The following is a 19,826-nucleotide window of genomic DNA, read 5'->3' on the forward strand; positions in this document are numbered from 1 at the left end:
GCCCGTGTGTCGGTATCTTTTGTGCCCGGTGGGGAGGGCACGCTCCCTGTGGAGGCGGGCGAGGAGCTGGCGCGAGCAAGCGGCCCTGCGCTCGCCTCAAAGGGAGGGCGGGCTCAGCCTGGGGCACCCAGGGCCCAGACACTTTCGCCTCCTTCCCAGCCTCGTGGCTGAGATTCTGCTGCTGGGGGTGCTAGCTCGTGGGGGGCCCAGCGCAGTGACCAGTGATGTGGGCCTAGCTCGGGGCCTCTCTTGGGAGCGCCTGCACCAACGCACGGTTTTCAGGCCCAGGCGAGTGCCCGCCACACGTCCTTAGCAAGTGTTCCACCAGCAGTGGGGCCCCCAGTGTTCCCCGAGCCCCCTGCACCCCTGACGGGCCTTAGGAGGAGCCTGATGGGGCAGGTGGCGCATGGTCAGCCTGCCTCCCTCCTGGGCCTCCTCACCAGTCCAGGGAAGCAGTGTCTCCATGACTAAGCCCTGCCAGTGCTGGGTTGGCAGGGTCCAGGGATCCAACACCGGCGTCCCCTCAGGCTGGTCTGGCCTGTTTGCTAGAGGGATTGGGGGTCGGTCAGAGCAGTTGCAGAGCCAGGAGGTTTTGAGGGATGAATAGGAGTTTCTGAATGCTTGGTGGTGGGGCAGATGCCTCTGGGATGGGTAAATGGACCCTGCTTGGAGCCCACCCTCCCGCAGGGGTTGGGGTCTGATGTGACATTTGTTCTCAGCCGGCAGAGCTGTACCTGTCACCGGCCTGGCCCCAGGGAGCCTGGAGACTGTACCCCAGAGCCGGGCCCTAGCAGGACCCGGCCTCTTCCAGAATTGCAGGAGGGATCGTGAACACGTGCCCAGTGTTCTCTGCACCTGAAATTCGAGCCAGGAGCGGGCAGAGCTCTGCAGGGCTCCTGGGAGACGGTCATCAGCGCCAGTGACCTGGGAGCCTGCAGGGCGGAGCTGCCAGGGGGGAGGCCCTCACGGCCCCTGCCCCTTGGCTGTGCGGGGCCTCTCTGTCCTTAGAGCCTCCCAACCCCCCAGGCTGGCAGGGGCCCCCTCCTCCACCTGCCTCGCTCACGGAGACTCTCAGCAGAAGGCTGTCGGGTCTGCAGGGTGGGGGCCACGTGTCCTCGCCTCTGGGACAGAGGGACGAGACCCCTGAATGCCACATGGGTTATTAGCGCAGACTGAGCCCCCAGCTCCTAACCCAGGCCAGCAGGGTGCCAGTGTCCTGCCCGGAGTCGGCTCCACCCAATTGGCTGGGCTTCTCTGGCCCCTGGAGTCTGATTCTGGGCTCGGACCCAGCTTCTGTGACCCGACCCTGAGCCTCGAGTCTCTGTCCTGGGAAGGCAGGTGACAGCTGGGTACTCCTGGCCGCAGGCCTGACGGACGCCAGGAGGAGCCCAGCACAGGGCCTGGCGTTCCGCTCCAAACGCTGGCCCTCACTCTGGCTGGCTCGGCCCTGCTCTGCGCCAGCCCAGCGGGCTCCGGTGGACACGTCCTGGCTGGAGGACACCCAGTCTCGGGCTGAGCTCTCAGGAGCTGACCTGAGTCCAGCGCCTTCCCTCGGCTGCTGTGATGAAGGCCCTGCGGGATGATGCATCCCGGGCAGTGGGCTGGGGTGGGGAGAGGTAGCCCGGCTCCACCCAGTGTCCAGGAGCAGACCCCTGTGGGCCTGGCACCCTCTCCCACACCCGAGGACCAGCTGGACTCGGGCAGGCCAGCCCGTCGGCCTTGCAGCCTGCACAGCCCTGGGCAGCACCTGGCCCAGGGAGGCCAGCCGGCACGCCAGGGAGACCAGGTTCCCAGGCCACACACAGGCTCAACGGGCCCCTTAGGTCAGGCGCCACCTGAGACGGATCTGGCCACCCCTGGGCCAGGCCCTTGGAAAGGGGGCGGTGGCGGATGGGTGAGGGGAGAACTGAACCCCGCTCCCCAGAAGTCCCATCGCCCTCTCACCTGTGGGCCTGCGCCAGCCTAGGGTGTGGTCGGGCAGGGGCGGGGCTTGCTCTGGGACCCCGCCCCCTGGAAGGGGGTTTTAGTAGCATCTTTAAAGCCAGCTCTTCCTGGGTTCCTGATCAGCCCCAACCAAGGCCAGGCCAGGGGCCAGAGGGCTGGGGGCTGAGCAGGGGAGCAGTGGGCCTGGACAGGAGAGGGGGCCTGGCCAGGGAGGAGGCTGCAGACAAGGGCTCGGGCTGTGTGTGCAGGGGTTCTCGAGAGAAGGGGCTTCAGAGAGGGCCTGGCACAGGCGGGCCAGGAGTCTGAGGAGGAAGGGCCCCTGGGAAGGACCCAGGCTGGGAGGAGAGGGGGTCCTGGAGACAAGGGAGGTGGGTTGAGCCGGTCAGAGCAGAAGCAGCCTTCACAGGAGGAAGGGCTGGAGCGCAGCCTGTGGGGGGAACAGGGGCTGGAGGGAGGGGCCAGGCTGCCACCGGGAGGGTGGCTTCGTGGGGAGGGGGTGGAGGGAGGGGCCGCTGCTGAGAGGAGGACTACTCAGGAGGCCCCTGCCCAGCGAGGAGGGGGCCGCGGCTTCCCCAGGGCGAGGGTGTTGTTGGGACGACTGCAGGAAGGGCAAGCCATGTGGGGCGAGTGTCAGAGAGAATGGGAGGGAGGCGGGGTAGACGGGGCTGGGGGCCTGGGAGGGGAGTGAGGGCGATAGGGCCTGCAGGGCAGCTTGGGCAGGTGGGGACCTGAGCTCCAGGGGACAAGTGTCACAGGGTCTGGGAAAGGACACCCGGCCTCAGGGCCAGAGGCCCATCAGCTGAGGGGTCGCAGTCTCCTAGACAAGACGAGGCTTCATGAGGGAGCCGTGTTCCCCGGGCACACGCAGGGGCTCTGGGTTTGGGGAGCGTGAGTTCAGATCTGGGGGAAAGTGGGGGCAGGAACTCTGTGGGGGTGGGCTCAGGGAGGACGGAGTCCCGGCCCGGGTCAGGTGGTGGCCTGGTGGGGGGCACCCTGCTCAGGGAAGGACTGCAGTTGGGGGCCCCAGGCCCGGGAGGGGCCCGAGACTCAGGAGGAACTAGGGCCCTGGTGGGGGCTTGGATAGGAGCGGGGTCCTGTGGGGACAGGCGTGCAGACAGGAGTCTGGCTAGACGTGAGGGCTGACTTGGTGAGGACAGGCTGGGGGCCCCTGGGCTCTCTGGGCAGAGGGCTTGGGGAGGCCCAGATGCCCACCGGGCCTGGGACTAGGTGTGTGGGGGCAAAGGCTGAGAGGCAGAGAGAGCCGGTGGAGCAGGAAACTCACGGGCAGAGAAGGGGCAGCACAGAGGGGAAGGGGCTCTCCCCGGGGAGGCAGGTGGGGAGCTCAGCGAGGTGCTGGGGGCTCAGCCAGAGGGAGGAGGCAGGGAGCGGGGTGGGGTTCGGGAGACGCAGTCGGGTGGCGCGGGCACCGGGGCTGGGCGCTGCGGGACAGCCCATCCCTGCCCAGCTCTGCCCGCCCGCGAGGGTCGCCGCTTCGGCCGGCGCCCCCAGCGCCCACCCCACCGGCGGGAGGAGGCGGGGAGGTGGCTGCGCCAGCCGCCACCGTGAGTCAGGCTTGGGCTGCAGCCGCCGGCCGGTCCTGGCGCTGCGGAGGGCGCGCAGGCGGCTGAGGAGCGGCGCTGCCAGTCCGTGCCCCTCCCCGCGCCGCCCCGCGCGCTCCCCGCGCCGAGGTCTGGCCGCCGGGACGCGGAGCGGCGGGACAGCCAGCCACCGGCGGGACGGCGGAAGGACGCGCGCAGCGAGCGCAGGGTCGGGCCCGGCCGCCAAGCAGTCGCCAGTAGGTGAGCGCGCGCCTTCCCGGCGGCTGCGGCAGACCTGGGCCGGGCTGGGGGCCGCGGGGGCCGGGCGGGGGCGGGCGCGGCGGGGCCCCGGCTGCCCGACCCCCGGGGCGGCGCGGGGCGGGGGCGCGTGGTCTGAGAGGGCTCGTTTCGCAGAGTGTCGCTGTGCGTCTGCTCCTGGCACCCGGCGAGTGCGCGCGCTTGGGGTCCCAGCGCCGCTCCGGGCCGGGTCCGGAGCCGGGGCGATGCGCGGGAGTTCGGAGCCCCGCGGGCGGCGGGTTCATCCTTCTGCGACTGTCTCGGGCCGGTGGCGCGGTGTGTGTGAGGGTCACAGTGCGGGCTTGTTTACCTGGCGGCCTCTCCGAGCGCACGGGGTGTGCTGGTGTCTGGAGAGCCGGGCGGTGGTGCTGGCGTTTGTGGCCCAAGTGTCAGCGTGTGCCAGCGTGCAGGTGCCGGGCAGAGCCTGGCGGAGGCCGTGTCATTGTGGGCGTGCGTCCCTGTATGTGCGCCGTGTCTGGGTGCTGCTTGCTGTGTTTACTGCAAGAGCCTGTCGGTCGGGGTGCTGCGGGGTGTGGGGGTGCTGCTGTGTGTCAGTGGGTGAATGTTTGTGTGCAGACGGCGAAGTGGTGGCCGTCCCTGCCAAGGCTGCCTGGAGGGCTTTGGCATGGGTGGGGGTGGGGAAGGCAGGTGGCTGGCCAGCAGTCGGCTGCCCCTGTGGGATTTCCAGCCCCCGGAGCTGTTTGTGAGACTGCAGGGGGAGTCTGTAGGGGCCAAGGTGGGCCCAGCTCACCCTCCATCTCCCCCTCCCTGCAGGCCCAGGGCCCCGGCCAGTGCCCAGCCCCGCTGGGAGCCCCGGCCAGCACCACGGACGGCGCCCAGGAAGCCCGAGTCCCCCTGGACGGGGCCTTCTGGATCCCAAGGCCCCCAGCAGGTTCGCCCAAGGGCTGCTTCGCCTGCGTGTCCAAGCCCCCAGCTCTGCAGGCTCCGGCGGCCCCGGCCCCCGAGCCCTCGGCCTCGCCCCCCATGGCGCCCACTCTGTTCCCCATGGAGTCCAAGAGCAGCAAGACAGACAGCGTGCGGGCTGCCGGCGCCCCCCCGACCTGCAAGCACCTGGCGGAGAAGAAGACCATGACGAACCCCACAACCGTCATCGAAGTCTACCCAGACACCACGGAGGTGAATGACTACTACCTGTGGTCCATCTTCAACTTCGTCTACCTCAACTTCTGCTGCCTGGGCTTCATCGCCCTGGCCTACTCCCTCAAGGTGAGCCGGAAGGATGGAGGAGGGGCCTGGGGGGGTCTGGAGAGCCGGGGGGTGGTGCTGTCCCCCCTCCCTCACAGAGAAGCCCGTGGGTGCAGCAGGTGTAGCGGAGAGAGTGGGGGACCTAGGGAGACGCAGAGGTCGGCCAGGTAGCTCAGGACAGCAGAGGGCCTGCCCATCCCGCCCTGAGCCAGGGAGCCTTCCAGGGTGTCCTGGCAGGGCTCAGCGTCCTCGGGGCGAGGGTCTCTGCATGGCCAGTTTGGCCTCTGAGGTGGGGACCTCAGTGTCCTGTCCCCTGGGTGGGGACCTGGGAATTAGGCCTGGCCGCAGCTGCCCCTGGGCATTGGGATGGAGCCAGCGTGGAGGTGCAGAGAGCTTGGACTCCTTCCCCTGTCGACAGGAGGAGGGCTGACGTCACTGCTGGAGACCTTGTCCCAGCCGTGCACGGGGAGCCTGAGGCCAGGCAGGCACTCGAGGGGGCTGTGACCGTCACGGGGAGCTGCCCCTCACACGGTTTCCAGTGACCCATCCTGGGGGAGTGGGGCAGGGAGGCCGGGGCAGGGAGACCTGAGTGTGTCCCATGCAGCCCGACCCCACACTCTGGGTGTGCACGACTCAGAAGGCCCTCCCTCACTGCTGTGATGGGAGCTGGCCGGAGCGGAGCAGACAGGATACCCCCGTCCCCCGCTCCCACCCTCGAGGGTGCAGTGGAGAGAAAAGGCCCAGGACGGGGGAGGGAGCTGTGGTCGACTCACACTTGGGGTCCGGAGATCCCTGCGGGTGTGTCAGGACCCAAGAGCCTGGGGCTGCTGGAGCCCAACCCGCGGAGGGGCGGGGGTACACCCGGGCCTCCCTCTCTCCTCCGGCCTCCCCAAGGGCTGGGCTCTCGTCTCGCCAGGTCATCCCTTTTCTTGGGCCCAGATTTGAGTGTCCGGGGCCGGGCGCATTTCCCTGATTGCAGCTGCCTGAGGCGGGGGTGGGGAGAGGGACCATGGCGGGGTGCGGGCTGGCACCAGGGGGATGGAGGCTGAGACAGCTCTTCTTGCTGCTCTGAGCATGGAGCACCCCCACCCGCCCCTGCCCCAGCGTCACACAGCCTGGCCACCTGGCCTTCCTGCCTCCTGACTCATCCTCAGGGCCTCCATCACCCCTACTGCTCATCTCCAGGCTAGTGTATCCAGCCCTGGGCTCCATCAGACAGGAACTGTGTCCCGTGAGTGTGTGTGCATGTGGTTACGTGCGAGTGTGTGCGAGGGCATGAGTGTGTGTGCAAGAGTGCATGCATGCATATAGGTGTGAGCGTGTGTGTGTGTGTATGCCTGAGCTGTGCAGGCATGAGAGTGCATGTGTGTTTGAATGAGGGTGTGAGTGTGCAAGTGTGTGTAATTGTGTGTTCTGTGTATGTGTGCATATAGGTATCAGCGGGCATGTGCCTGTAACTATGTGTGGATGTGTGAGTGTGTCTATGCACGTGTGTACAACTGTGTGTGTGTGAGTGTGCTCGTGTGCTGCAGAGGCAGCAAAGGGAAGGGGGGCCCAGGGAATCCGGGGGAAGCGCCCCCAGCCTCAGCTCTGCCTCCGGGGCCCTCTGCCAGTCCCGCCAGCAGCCCGTGGACCCGGGCACGGCTGTGAGGCTCCTGTGGGCGCCGGCGGGCCCTGGGCAGGCCCATCTGCCGCGGGTTGTAGGTAGGTCACAGGTTTCTGGACTGAATGCAAGGCTCCGCGCTGGGGTGGGGGTGGGAGATGGTGCTTCTGAGAGGCAGGAGGGGCCCCACAGCGCCTCCAGCCGGGCGCTCCCCCACGTCTTCCCTGGGGGCTCTCAGGGCAGAGGGGCGTGGGGCTTCCTGGGTGGGGGGCACGGGCAGCCAGCAAGGCAAGCCCCCTGTCCCCGGCAGAGGGGAGGGCGGACCTGCTGGCCCGGGCTCCCGCACCGGGAGTTCGGCCATCTGTCCGTCCAGCTGCACGTCTCCTGGCCTGCCGCTCCAGACGTTGTTTGCAGCCAGTCACGGGCACTAGCAAGGGCACCTCACGGCCCTGGGGTCAGGAGGCCTTGGCTGGACTCCTGGGTCCCTCCGAGCGCTGATCCCGCGTCACAGAGCCCGTCCCCTTCTCCACTCGCAGAACGCGGCCAAACAAAACAGCGTCCCGGGAGCGCCTGGGGCAGGATGGCCTGCCGAGTCCCCACTGCCCCGTCTGTCCCACGGCCCCCGCCCCAGGCGCGGTCAGGACAGACGGGAGCCTGGGGTCACGGCCTGTGCTGTGGCGGGGGGCAGGGGTGGCCAGACAGGAGCCGCTCCGTCTGCGCCATCTGCTCTTCTGCTTGAGCAGCTCACGACGACCCCCAGCCCCACTTCTTGGTTGGGAGGAGTCTGGCCCCTCCTCCTAGCACTCAGGGCCCCGCACGACCCACTCTCACCTTCGCTTTCTCCTCTTCTCTTTTCTCCTATACATTTGCTCACCCCACACCTGCCTCTAGCCTCCCATTAACTCCTCCATCCACACTGTCTAACACACTTTCTTCAGCTCTTCCCCCGACCCCACAACCACCCGGTCCATCCATCAGCTCTTTCTGTCTAGGTTGCCCACACACCTTCATGGATGCATTTCATCTCTTTTCTTCTCCCCCATCTCCTCTTGACACCTTCATCTCCCAGTTTCCCTGCATCTGTGTGTTTATTCATTTGCCCACACCCTGATTATCGTACCTATCACCTTCTTCCGCCCCTTCCCTCCCTGACCTGTATATAGCCATATCCATTCATTAAACTCTTCTAGTCAATCACCCACTCATTAGTTCATTCAGACACTTCAGCATCCTTTCACTCTCCATCCATTTGTCCCATGAGTAATAAATAATGCTTAGTGCCTAGTAAGTGACAAGCAACACATGGTCCCTGTCCAGGAGAGCTTACCTCCTGATCGGGAGTCAGACAGTGATAAAACCTAGGCTTATGTGAGTCAGGTAGTGATGCCAGCTATGAAGAACAAATGAAACATCATCGAGGACACATGGGGTGCTGGTTTATACACAGTGAGCAAGGAAGGCCTCTTTGATGAGATGATATCTGCGTATAAACCTGAATGAATTCATGCGGTAGCCATAAATGCATCCGGGAAAGCAGATGCCAGGAAAACGCACTGGGTATTGCAAAAGCCCCGAGGCGAAGCCAGGTCATGGGGGTGAGCCTTGGAGCTGGGCCCGGGGGGGTGTATGGGGCCAGGCCACATGCACTGTGTCTGCCCCCGTTGGATTTTGTTTCGCTTTGAGTGAAATCTTTGATGAATTATAAACGAAGAGTCAATATTATGTGGCTTGTGTTAAAAATGATTGTCCTTATTACCGGGGAAGATAGCCCATAAGGACTTAAGGTGTTGGGGAGCTGGGACCCGATCAAAGGCTGTTGCCTCAGTCAAGTCTTGGTTCAGAGGGTGGGAGCAGAGAGTGGAAGCGGGTCCTGTATTTTGAAGGGAAAGTCAGTAGACGGTCCTGGTGGATTGGACATGAGGTGAGAGGAAAGAGAGAAGCGCCAAAGACTGCTGCTGTTGAGTTGCTCAGCCGTGTCCGACTCTCTGCGACCCCACGGACTGCAGCCCACGAGGCTCCTCTGTCCACGGGGTTTCCCAGGCAAGAATACTGGAGTGGGGTGCCGTTTCCTGCTCCAGGGGATCTTCCCGACCTAGGGATGGAACCTGTGTCTCCTGCATTGCAAGCAGATTCTTTACCTCTGAGCCGCCAGGGAGCTCAAAGGATACTCATCTGATGTATTGAGAGAACAGAGGTGCCATTTATAGACGGGGAAGGAGGCTGCAGAAGGGACAGGTCTGCGAGAAAAAGACCCTCACTCACCTCGTCCACCCACCAACGCATGCACTCGTGTTTCCACCTCTCTACCCGTCCGTTTTCTCTCTATAAATTCATATATTCATCTCCCTTCCTTCCAGAATTTCTCTTCCATGCTGCCAACCATCCCTAGATTCACTCCTCCACTTCCTTATTAAACTCCTGTTCCTTCTGGCATTTCTTTCTTTCTTTCCTCCTGCTGTTTATCCCCCAACCTCATCCATCCAGTAACAAAAAGACAGCAAATACTGATAACCACCAAACAGCAATAGTTATTCATTGAGCTTATATATTCCAGGCACCCTTCTAAGCATGTCTCATTCTTTAATTAAATGTAATATTTTATTTAAAGGTAGCAAAACCCTATGAGATTGGTGCAGTTAACTCCAGATGAGGAAATGGGGGCACAGAGGTACAAGGTAACTTCCCTGAGGTCACCATCAAGTTCCTTTCTTGGACCCTTTGACTCATTACACTTTTCTTTCTGTAGTCATCACCCTTTTTTTTTAAACTAATTTGTTTTTTAATTGAAGGATAATTGCTTTACAGAATTTTGTTGTTTTTCTGTCAAACCTCAGCATGAATCAGCCATAGGTATGCATATACCCCCTCCCTTCTGAACCTCCCTCCCATCTCCCTCCCCACCCCGCCCCTCTAGGTTGGTACAGAGCCCATCTGAGTTTCCTGAGTGAAACAGGGAATTCCCGTAGGCTGTCTATTTTACACATGGTGATGTAAGTCTCCATGTCACTCTTTCCCTACATCTCACCCTCTCCTCCCCTCTCCCCATGTCCATAAGTCTATTCTCTATGTCTGTTTCTCTGTTGCTGCCCTGCAAATGAATTCGTCAGTACCGTTTTTCTAGATTCCGTATATATGCATTAGAATACAGTATTTATCTTTCTCTTTCTGACTTACTTCATTCTGTATAGTAGGCTCTAGGTTCATCCACCTCATCAGAACTGACTCAAATGAGTTCCTTTTTATGTCTGAGTAATATTCCATGGTGTATATGTACCACAACTTCTTTATCCATTCATCTGTCTATGGACATCTAAGTTGCTTCCATGTTCTAGCTATTGTAAACAGTGCTGCAATGAACAATGGGATACACGTGTCTTTTTCAGTTTTGGTTTCCACAGGGTATATGCCTAGGAGTGGGATTGCTAGATCATATGGTGGTTTTATTCCTAGTTTTTTAAGGAATCTCCATACCATCTTCCACAGTGGCTGTATCAACTTACATTCCCACCAGCAGTGCCAGAGCATCCCCTTTCTCTACACGCTCTCCAGCATTTGTTGTTTATAGACTTTGATGACGGCCACTTTGGTGTGAGGTGATGTCTCATTGTGGTTTTGATTTGCATTTCGCTGTTGTTTTCCTCTAGTTCTTTGCACTGATCACTGAGGAAGGCTTTCTTATCTCTCCTTGCTGTTCTTTGGAACTCTGCATTCAAATGGGAATATCTTTCCTTTTCTCCTTTGCTTTTTGCTTCTCTTCTTTTCACAGCTATTTGTAAGGCCTCCTCAGACAGCCATTTTGCTTTTTTGCATTTGTTTTCCATGGGGATGGTCTTGATCCCTGTCTCCTGTACAATGTCATGAACCTCCATCTGTAGTTCATCAAGCATTCTGTCTATCAGATCCAGTCCCTTAAATCTATTTCTCACTTCCACTATATAATCATAAGGGATTTCATTTAGGTTGTACCTAAATGGTCTAGTGATTTTCCCTACTTTCTTCAGTTTAAGTCTGAATTTGGCAATAAGGAGTTCATGATCTGAGCCACAGTCAGCTCCTGGTCTTGTTTTTGCTGACTGTATAGAGCTTCTCCATCTTTGGCTGCAAAAAATATAATCAATCTGATTTCGGAGTCAACCATCTGGTGATGTCCATGTGTAGAGTCTTCTCTTGTGTTGTTGGAAGAGGGTGTTTGCTATGACCAGTGCATTCTCTTGGCAAAACTCTATTAGCCTTTGCCCTGCTTCATTTCGTACTCCAAGGCCAAATTTGCCTGTTACTCCAGGTGTTTCTTGACTTCCTACTTTTGCATTCTAGTCCCCTATAATGAAAAGGACATCTTTTTTGGGTGTTAGTTTAAAAGGTCTTGTAGGTCTTCATAGAACCATTCAACTTCAGCTTCTTCAGCGTTACTGGTTGGAGCATAGGCTTGGATTACCGTGATATTGAATGGTTTGCCTTGGAAATGAACAGAGACCATTCTGTCATTTCTGAGATTGCATCCAAGTACTGCATTTCGGACTCTTTTGTTGACCATGATGGCTACTCCACTTCTTCTAAGGGATTCCTGCCCACAGTAGTAGATATAATGGTCATATGCAGATACACCACCCTTATGGCAGAAAGTGAAGAGGAACTAAAGAGCCTCTTGATGAAAGTGAAAGAAGAGAGTCAAAAAGTTGGCTTAAAGCTCAACATTCAGAAAACTAAGATCATGCCATCTGGTCCCATCACTTCATGGGAAATAGATAGGGAAACAGTGGCTGACTTTATTTTGGGGGGCTCCAAAATCACTGCAGATGGTGATTGCAGCCATGAAATTAAAAGACGCTTACTCCTTGGAAGGAAAGTTATGACCAACCTAGATAGCATATTAAAAACCAGAGATATTACTTTGCCAACAAAGGTCCGTCTAGTCAAGGCTATGGTTTTTCCAGTGGTCATGTCTGGATGTGGGAGTTGGATTGTGAAGAAAGCTGAGCGCCGAAAAATTGATGCCTTTGAACTGTGATGTTGGAGAAGAGTCTTGAGAGTCCCTTGGACTGTAAGGAGATCCAACTAGTCCATCCTAAAGGAGATCAGTCCTGGGTGTTCATTGGAAGGAGTGATACCGAAGCTGAAACTCCAATACTTTGGCCACCTCATGCAAAGAGTTGACTCATTGGAAAAGACCCTGATGCTGGGAGGGATTGGGGGCAGGAGGAGAAGGGGACGACAGAGGATGAGATGGCTGGATGGCATCACCGACTCGATGGACATGAGTTTGAGTAAGCTCCGTGAGTTGGTGATGGACAGGGAGGCCTGGCGTGCTGCAACTCATGGGGTCGCAAAGAGTCGGACACGACTGAGCGACTGAACTGAACTGAATAATGAGCAATGTTGAGCATCTTTTTATGTGTTTGTTAGCCATCTGTATGTCTTCTTTGGAGAGATGTCTGTTTAGGTCTTTTTCCCACTTTTTGATTGGGTGGTTTGTTTTTCTGATATTGAGTTTTATAAGCTGCTCGTATATGTTGAAAATTAATCCTTTGTCAGTTGTTTCATTTGCTATTATTTTCTCCCATTCTGAGGGTTGTCTTTTCACCTTGTTTTTAGTTTCCCTCGCTGTGCAAAAGCTGTTAAGTTTAATCAGGTCCCACGTGTTTACTTTCGCTTTTATTTATTTATTTTTTAAAACATGTTTTGGCCATGCTCTGTGGCAGCAGGATCCTAGTTCCCTGACCAGGGGTTGAACCCGAACCCCTCGCACTGGCACCACTGTACCAGGGAGGTCCCGTCTAGCCATCACCTCGTGCCTGTTCATTCACTCATCTCTTCCTATTTCACCACACTTTCTATCCATCTTTCATCTCTCATTTACTCATTCACTCATCCAACTACACAGCCTTCCTTTCTGCTCTTCTCCACCCTTTCTCTCTATCTAGCCACCCCTTCTATCAATACAGCTAATCATTCATTCATTAAAACTTGGACTCATCAATCCTCCTTCTCTCTCGACTTTTTTCTCCTCTTGACCTTGTATCTACCGACTCACACCCCAGCCAGTCATCTGCCAACCATCGGTACATTTCTGTGTCTTCCTTTCATTTATTCACGCTTCCTGTTCAGTCACCTCTAAATTAAGTTGCTCCTTCATCCGTTTGTGTATTCACCCTCCCTTTCTTCCCTCTACTCCTTTCTCCCAATTACTCAGCACATCCACCCAGGTAGGCAGCTCTTGCGCTGGTGTCAATTCATCTACGCACCCATCCACTCATCTTCCCCCGCTTCCCTTCACACACTCTCAGTCTATCACCCCAGTAATACACACACTCATCAAAAAGCTGCCCATCCATTTATCCACCTGCTCATCCTCCTGTTTTTCTCATTTCCTTGCTTCAGTTGTCTGGCCCACCTACTCATCCATCAGTCTGTTCACTTGCTGAAGGGCCTTCCTTCTCTTTCCCTCATGCAGCCAACATCACCCAACGACCTCTCTGCCCCCAGGCCACACATCCGTTTATCCATTACGTTCCTCCATGTTTATTCCTCCTCTGTTCAGCCATTTCCCCCACCGCCATCCTTCCCTTCTCTTTGGCTTTCTTCTGATCTGTTTTTTTTGGGGGGGTGGCGGCTACTCTGGGTCTTCCCTGCAGCTCACGGGCTCCTCTATTTGCAGCACAGGCTTAGTTGCCCCTCAGCACCCAAACATCCCTGCTCTGTGGGTTCTTTCCTTAGTGTCCACAGGTCTTAATTCCCCGACCAGGGATCGAACCCATGTTCCCTGCGTCGGAAGGCAGATTCTTAACCACTGGGCCACCAGGGAAGCCCTGTTCCTTCTGCTATTCTCGCCTGCTCGTCTCAGCCTCCCCTCCTGACTGCTCCTGCTTCCCAGATCTCCTAATGGGGTGCTCCCAGGCATGGTCCTTGGCCCTCCTTTTCCCGACGTCAGCCCTCATCCCTTGGTGCTCTCGTCCAGTCTCATAGCTTTAAGTAGCATCTTTATGTTGATGCTCCTCCAATTTGTATCTCTGCCCTGGACCTCACCCCTGAACTAGGCTCTACAAAACCTACCTGCTCAAAATATCCAGCTCTATGTCTAGAAGACATTTCTAGCTTCACATCAAAAATCAAACTACTGAATCACTCACAAACGTTCTCCTCCTGGAGTGTCCTACAACCCCCTTATTTCAGTAGATCAAAAAGCCTTGCAATCATCTCAAATTCCTTTCTTTTTTTATCACACTGCACATCTGATCCCAGTAAATACTGTCAGCTGTATCTTCAAAATAGATCCAGAAAAAGGTCAGTTCTTACCACCTTCATGTCTGTTGACCCGACACGACCCACCTGACCACTCACCTGGGCTGTTAAGTGAGCCTTTTTTCTGCTTCTGTCCAGCCTCTGCCCCTGCAGTCTGTTCTCCACACAGCATCCAGAATTACCAGAGTAAAAATGCCAGAGCCTGCCATTTTTCTGCTAGAAAGTGCCAGTGAAGCCCCACACAGTGCCTGTGAAGCTCCCCTCCCCTCTGGGTTCTGCCCTCCGCACACTGGCCTCTGGTTGTCTCTGACCTCGGTGCATCTGCACCGGGGACGTTTATCTTTAAACACCTGTTTTCCCTGCAGGTGAGCATATGACTGCGTCTCCACGTTCCCCTGGGCTTTACCCAAACATCCCTGCTCTGTGGGTTCTTTCCTTAGTGTCCACAGGAAGTCCATCCACCCCTCCACGCTCCTACCCTCCTGCTCATCTATGTCTCCCTGTGTTAGCTCGCCATCCCTCCTCCCATCCTTCTGGGTAACCCACCCTCCAGGCAGCCAGACATCAGTGCCATCTATCTGCCTAACCCAGGCCCCTGCCTTTTGTCCATACACTCACCCATCCATCTATCCATCCACCCACCCATCCATCCATCCACCCATCCATCTATCCATCCACCCATCCATCTATCCACCCATCCATCCATTCACCCGTCCACCCATCCATCCACCCATCCATCCACCCATCCATCCACTCACCCATCCATCTATGTACCCATCCATCTATTCACCCATCCACTCATACATCTATCCATCCACCCACCCATCCTTCCATCCATTCACCCATCCACTCATCTATCCACCCATCCATCTATCCACCCATCCATCTATCCACCCACCCACACATCCATCCATCCACCCATTCATCCATCCATCCACCCATCCACCAATCTACTGATGCAAAGACTTTCTCTTCTTGCCTCTCTTGTCTCTCTCCTCCCTCCCTTTCTTCCTCCTCCCAGACTCTGCTTGCAGTATGCTCAGACCTGCACCTCTCTGGGCTCGATGGAAGGAGAAGGTGGGAGGAAAGGGGACTCCTAAGACCCGGCCTGGTGCACCTCCCCAGGGACACTTCTTCCCAGCCAGAGGATCTTGGCAACAGGTCCGCTGCTGCCGGCCGGCTCCCCAGGACTCACTGGACTCCAGGCCACTCCTCTCACCCGGGCATGTGTGTGACTGTGCTGGGTCTTGTTTGCATCACACGGGGGCTTCTCTTGTTGCAGTGTGCGAGCTGAGTTGCCTCATGCATGTGGTCTTAGTTCCCTGACCAGAGATCTAACCCATGTCCCCTGCATTGGAAGGCAGATTCTCAACCCCTGGATCACCAGGGAAGGGCCCCCTTCACTTTAATAGCCCGTCTCAGAGACCCCTGGGGCTGCCTCTTGTCCACCCGTGCTGTGTGTTCTCAGGCAATCCCAGCTAACTTTAAATGAGGTGGAACCAGTCAAGTTAGGACACACTTGTGATGGCCATCACCCAGTCACAGAACGTCCTCTGAGGCCAGCTTCCTCTTTCATTTTCCCAGTGCTGTTGACACATAGTCGACTGTGACACTGAATACACTTAAGATGTACGTGATGATCTGACGTGTGTGTAGCATGAAGTGACTTCTACAACAGGGTTAGTTAGCACTCCATCACCTCTCATAATTACCTTTTGGTGGGGTTTGGTTTTTTTTTTTTTTTGGTAGTAAGAAAACTGAATTTCTACCCTCTTAGCAACTTTCAAGTACGTAAAACAGCATTAACAATCCGTGTTATTTTAAATAGTTTTATGTTCTTAATATTTATTTTGTTGACGTATTTATTTGGCTGTGCTGGGCCTTCGTTGCAGCGTGTGAACTCTTGGTTGTGGGATCCCGCTCCCTGGCCAGGGATCCAGCCCGGGCCTCTGCTTTGGGAGTGTAGAGTCCTGGCCACTGGACCACCAGGGAAGTCCCCTAAATAGTTTTAGGTTTACATAAAAGTTGCCAGAAAGGAGATACAGAAACTCCTGCACACCCTTCACCCAGACCCCCAGAGGTTTAGAGTTTACCATATTCACCTCTTCTGCGTGTGCGCTCACTCAGTCGTGTCCGACTCTTTGCAACCCCATGAACTACAGCCCTCGAGGGGTTCAGTCCTCCTCTGTTCATGGGGTTCTCCAGGCAAGAATACTACAGCGGATGCCATGCCCTCCTCCAGGGGGTCTTTCTGACCCAGGGATTAAGCCATGTCTCTTGATGTCTCCTGCACTGGCAGACGGATTCTTTACCACTGGTTCAGTTCAGTTGCTCAGTCGTGTCCAACTCTTTGCGACCCCCATGAATCGCAGCACGCCAGGCCTCCCTGTCCATCACCAACTCACGGAGCTTACTCAAACTCATGTCCATGGAGTCGGTGATGCCATCCAGCCATCTCATCCTCTATCATCCCCTCCTCCTCCTGCCCCTAATCCCTCCCAGCATCAGGGTCTTTTCCAATGAGTCAGCTCTTCGCATGAGGTGGCCAAAGTACTGAGTTTCAGCTTCAGCATCAGTCCTTCCAATGAACACCCAGGACTGATCTCCTTTAGGATGGACTGGTTGGATCTCCTTGCAGTCCAAGGGACTCTCAAGAGTCTTCTCCAACACCATAGTTCAAAAGCACCAATTCTTCAGCACTCAGCTTTCCTCACAGCCCAACTCTCACATCCATACATGACCACTGGAAAAACCATAGCCTTGACTAGATGGACCTTTGTTGGCAAAGTAATGTCTTTGCTTTTTAATATGCTGTCTAGGTTGGCCATAACTTTCCTTCCAAGGTGTAAGCGTCTTTTAATTTCATAGCTGCAATCACCATCTGCAGTGATTTTGGAGCCCAAAACAATAAAGTCAGCCACTGTTTCCACTGTTTCCCCATCTATTTCCCATGAAGTGATGGGACCAAATGCCATGATCTTAGTTTTCTGAATGTTAAGCTTTAAGCCAACTTTTTGACTCTCCTCTTTCACTTTCATCAATAGGCTCTTCAGTTCTTCTTCACTTTCTGCCATAAGGGTGGTGTCATCTGCATATCTGAGGTTATTGATATTTCCCCCAGCAATCTTGATTCCAGCTTGTGCTTCTTCCAGCCCAGCGTTTCTCATGATGTACTTTGCGTGTAAGTTAAATAAGCAGGGTGACAATATACAGCCTTGACGTACTCCTTTTCCTATTTGGAACCAGTCTGTTGTCCCATGTCCAGTACTAACTGTTGCTTCCTGACCTACATACAGGTTTCTCAGGAGGCATGTCAGGTGGTCTGCTTTCCCATCTCTTTCAGAATTTTCCACAGTTTATTGTGATCCACACAATCACAGGCTTTGGCATAGTCAATAAAGCAGAAATAGATGTTTTTCTGGAACACTTGCTTTTCCGATGATCCAGCAGATGTTGGCAATTTCATCTCTGGTTCCTCTGCCTTTTCTAAAACCAGCTTAAACATCTGGAAGTTCACGGTTCACCTATTGCTGAAGCCTGGCTTGGAGAATTTTGAGCATTAGTTTACTAGCGTGTGAGATGAGTGCAATTGTGTGGTAGTTTGAGCATTCTTTGGGACTGGAAAAATACAGGTTATTTGTTTCATAAACTGAGAGTAAGTTTCAGATCTGATGCCCCTAAGCCTCCCCCGCCCCGCCCCCAAAGTCCAGGGCACGTTTCCACCCAGCAAGGACATCCTTGGGCAGTAGCCCCATGCAGTGGTCGGGAATCGGGAACTGACCCGGGCTCAGGGCCACCGTCTCCTGGGCCCTCTGCCCTCACGCCCTCCCGCCTGGCCCGTGTGTCCACTCTCGGCCCTGGCTGCTGCTCTTACTGCTCCTTCTGGCTTCAGGTCCGGGACAAGAAGCTCCTCAATGACCTGAACGGGGCGGTGGAGGACGCCAAGACGGCACGGCTCTTCAACATCACGAGCTCCGCGCTGGCCGCCTCCTGCATCATCTTGGTCTTCATCTTCCTGCGGTACCCACTCACCGACTACTGAGGCCCCGGCGGGCATGCCGGCGGGACACGCAGCCCTGAGACGCGGCCGGCACGACGCCGGACGCCCCGCGGTCGGGGCAGGGCCGGGCGTGCCCCCTGGGCCCCCCCGAAGCTGTGAGCCAGGCAGTGAGACCGTCGGAAGCTCGGTCCGTCAAGGCGGCGCCGAGCTTGGAGCAGCCCGGCCTCTCTGCCTCCTGGCCCCCCGCCCGTTCCTGGGGGCCCTGGGTCTCTTCTTGTGCCGCTGCACCCCAGCTTTGAGTGGCTGCCCCCTCCCTGCCTGTGCCCCCGCCCGGGCTCCCGGGGCCCCTCAGACCTGACAGCCCGCAAGAAGGGCTGGAATGGGAGCCTCCCAAGGTGGGGCGGGGGCCCGCCAGCATCTGGGGCTCACTCCCCCCTCGGCCCGCCTCCTCCAAGCTGTGACCCTGCTCGGAGCTCGTGTATCTGTGAACCTCCAATAAAGCACCTGCCCAGCTGTGGCCCCGTCTCCCGGCAGGTGGGGTTCGGAGGCGTCGGGAAGCCCACTGAGGCCCTGCCTGGGGGTCCCGAGGGCCGCATCCAGCTGACTTCTCTCCCGCCTGCTCTGCGGGATGGGACTGGGGGCTTTGGCGGCTGCCTCCTTGGAGAGGCGGGAAGCGGGCGGGCACGGCTGCCCACCACCAGGCGGGAGCACAGGCAGTGGCTGCCGCGCCCTGGCCACGCCCAGCCCCTCTCGGGCACCGGCAGCCGGACGGCGTCCTCCGCTCACGCGCCGTCCCGTCCCCGGAGCGGCCGATGCTGCCTTCCAGTTTCCCAGAGCTGGTCACTGGGGGGACGCGGGCCTCAGGATGCCGTTTCGGGGTTAACATCAGTGCCAGGGTCGGGGATGCGGGGCGGGCCTGGAAGCAGGCGGCTCTGTGCGCGGCCCGCGGGTGCGGTCAGCCTCTGAGGGGCCCTAGACAGGGGCGCAGGCCCCGCGGGACACGGCCAGGGAGGCCCGACTCCGCCCAGGGTGCTGCAGAGCGGCCTGCAGGCGGGTGGGCCCGGGCCACGCCAGCTCGGGTGTCCAGGCGAGGGGGCTCCAGGGGAGGGGGATGTGTGTCCCCAAGGCGGCCAGGAGCCGCCCCGAGGCCTCCAGGCGGGCCTGGCGCACGCGGGGCTCCAAGGTGGCGCTGAGGGTCAGGGCCAGCTTGGCGTGGACGGAGGCTGTTGCCGGAAGTGGGCATTTCGCAGTGCGGGCGTGGGCTGAGAGGGGGGCTCTGGGAGGGTCTTGGGGGGCGAGGGGGGGAGTTTGGGGACCGGCTGGAGGCTGGCGGGGGGAGCCAGGAAGGGCGCCCGCGTCTCCAGCGCGGATGGTGAGGCGGGCAGGGCGGCTGAGTGTTAAGACTGGGAGACTGAGGGAGAGAACAGTTTGAGAAGAGCCCCCCGTGGGCAGGGCAGTGACCCCGGCGCCTACAGACAGCCCCCGGGGGACAGCTCCTGAAGGGGCCTGAAGACCCCCGGCACTCGGGGCCATGAGGGAAGGAGGAGCCGGGAAGGGATGGGGTGCTGGCAGGGGCGCCGTGGCGGGGGGCGGGGGGGTGAAGGGTCACCCCTCCCAGAAGCGGGCTGTGGACCGAGGGGAGAGGGCTGGGGAGGGGGCCAGGTCCGGCGCCTGGGTGGCAGGAGGGGGACAGACAGAGGGGGCGGGGCGGGCAGCGAGGGCCGCGTCCAGAGAGGCTCCTCCCTCACCTGGGCGATGCTGGGAGGCGCGTGGGCGCGGGCCCAGGAGCGGGGACTTCCCCTCGGGCCTCGCTCGGAGAAGGGCCCCCCCCACCCCACCTCCACCCCCGTCGTTGTGTCTGCTGGGGAAGCGGGTCATCCAGACTGGTCTCCGGGGAGGTGCGCGCCCGGCCAGCTCTGGTGGTTGACGGTCCAGGGGTACCAGTCATGGCTCAACTGTGCCCCGCTGCCCAGGGGTGGGAGGGGGACACAGGCCTGGC

At 58.0% G+C, this 19,826-nt stretch overlaps 1 protein-coding gene across 1 annotated transcript; it reads left to right on the forward strand.

The window, feature by feature from the left end:
* The first annotated feature begins 3,148 nt into the window (after nucleotides 1-3,148).
* On the forward strand, nucleotides 3,149-18,338 carry IFITM10 (interferon induced transmembrane protein 10). The gene is made up of 4 exons (XM_065937097.1): nucleotides 3,149-3,739; nucleotides 3,897-4,055; nucleotides 4,554-5,006; nucleotides 17,720-18,338. The coding sequence occupies exons 1-4, from the start codon at nucleotides 3,149-3,151 to the stop codon at nucleotides 17,867-17,869; spliced, it is 1,353 nt and encodes a 450-aa protein (XP_065793169.1). The 3' UTR covers nucleotides 17,870-18,338.
* Nucleotides 18,339-19,826: the final 1,488 nt, after the last annotated feature.

This window comes from Muntiacus reevesi, chromosome 5 (assembly GCF_963930625.1).
Source record: "Muntiacus reevesi chromosome 5, mMunRee1.1, whole genome shotgun sequence".
In the NCBI taxonomy this organism is placed as follows: Eukaryota; Metazoa; Chordata; class Mammalia; order Artiodactyla; family Cervidae; genus Muntiacus; species Muntiacus reevesi.

What these genes read in the sequence shown, in the direction of transcription:
- IFITM10 (XM_065937097.1), top strand. Translation starts at nt 3,149, where the DNA reads ATGCCCACCGGGCCTGGGACTAGGTGTGTGGGGGCAAAGGCTGAGAGG. An exon ending in CGGCCGCCAAGCAGTCGCCA is followed by an intron (nt 3,740 to 3,896) that starts GTAGGTGAGCGC and finishes CTCGTTTCGCAG; the next exon opens with AGTGTCGCTGTGCGTCTGCT. An exon ending in CCCTGGCCTACTCCCTCAAG is followed by an intron (nt 5,007 to 17,719) that starts GTGAGCCGGAAG and finishes TTCTGGCTTCAG; the next exon opens with GTCCGGGACAAGAAGCTCCT.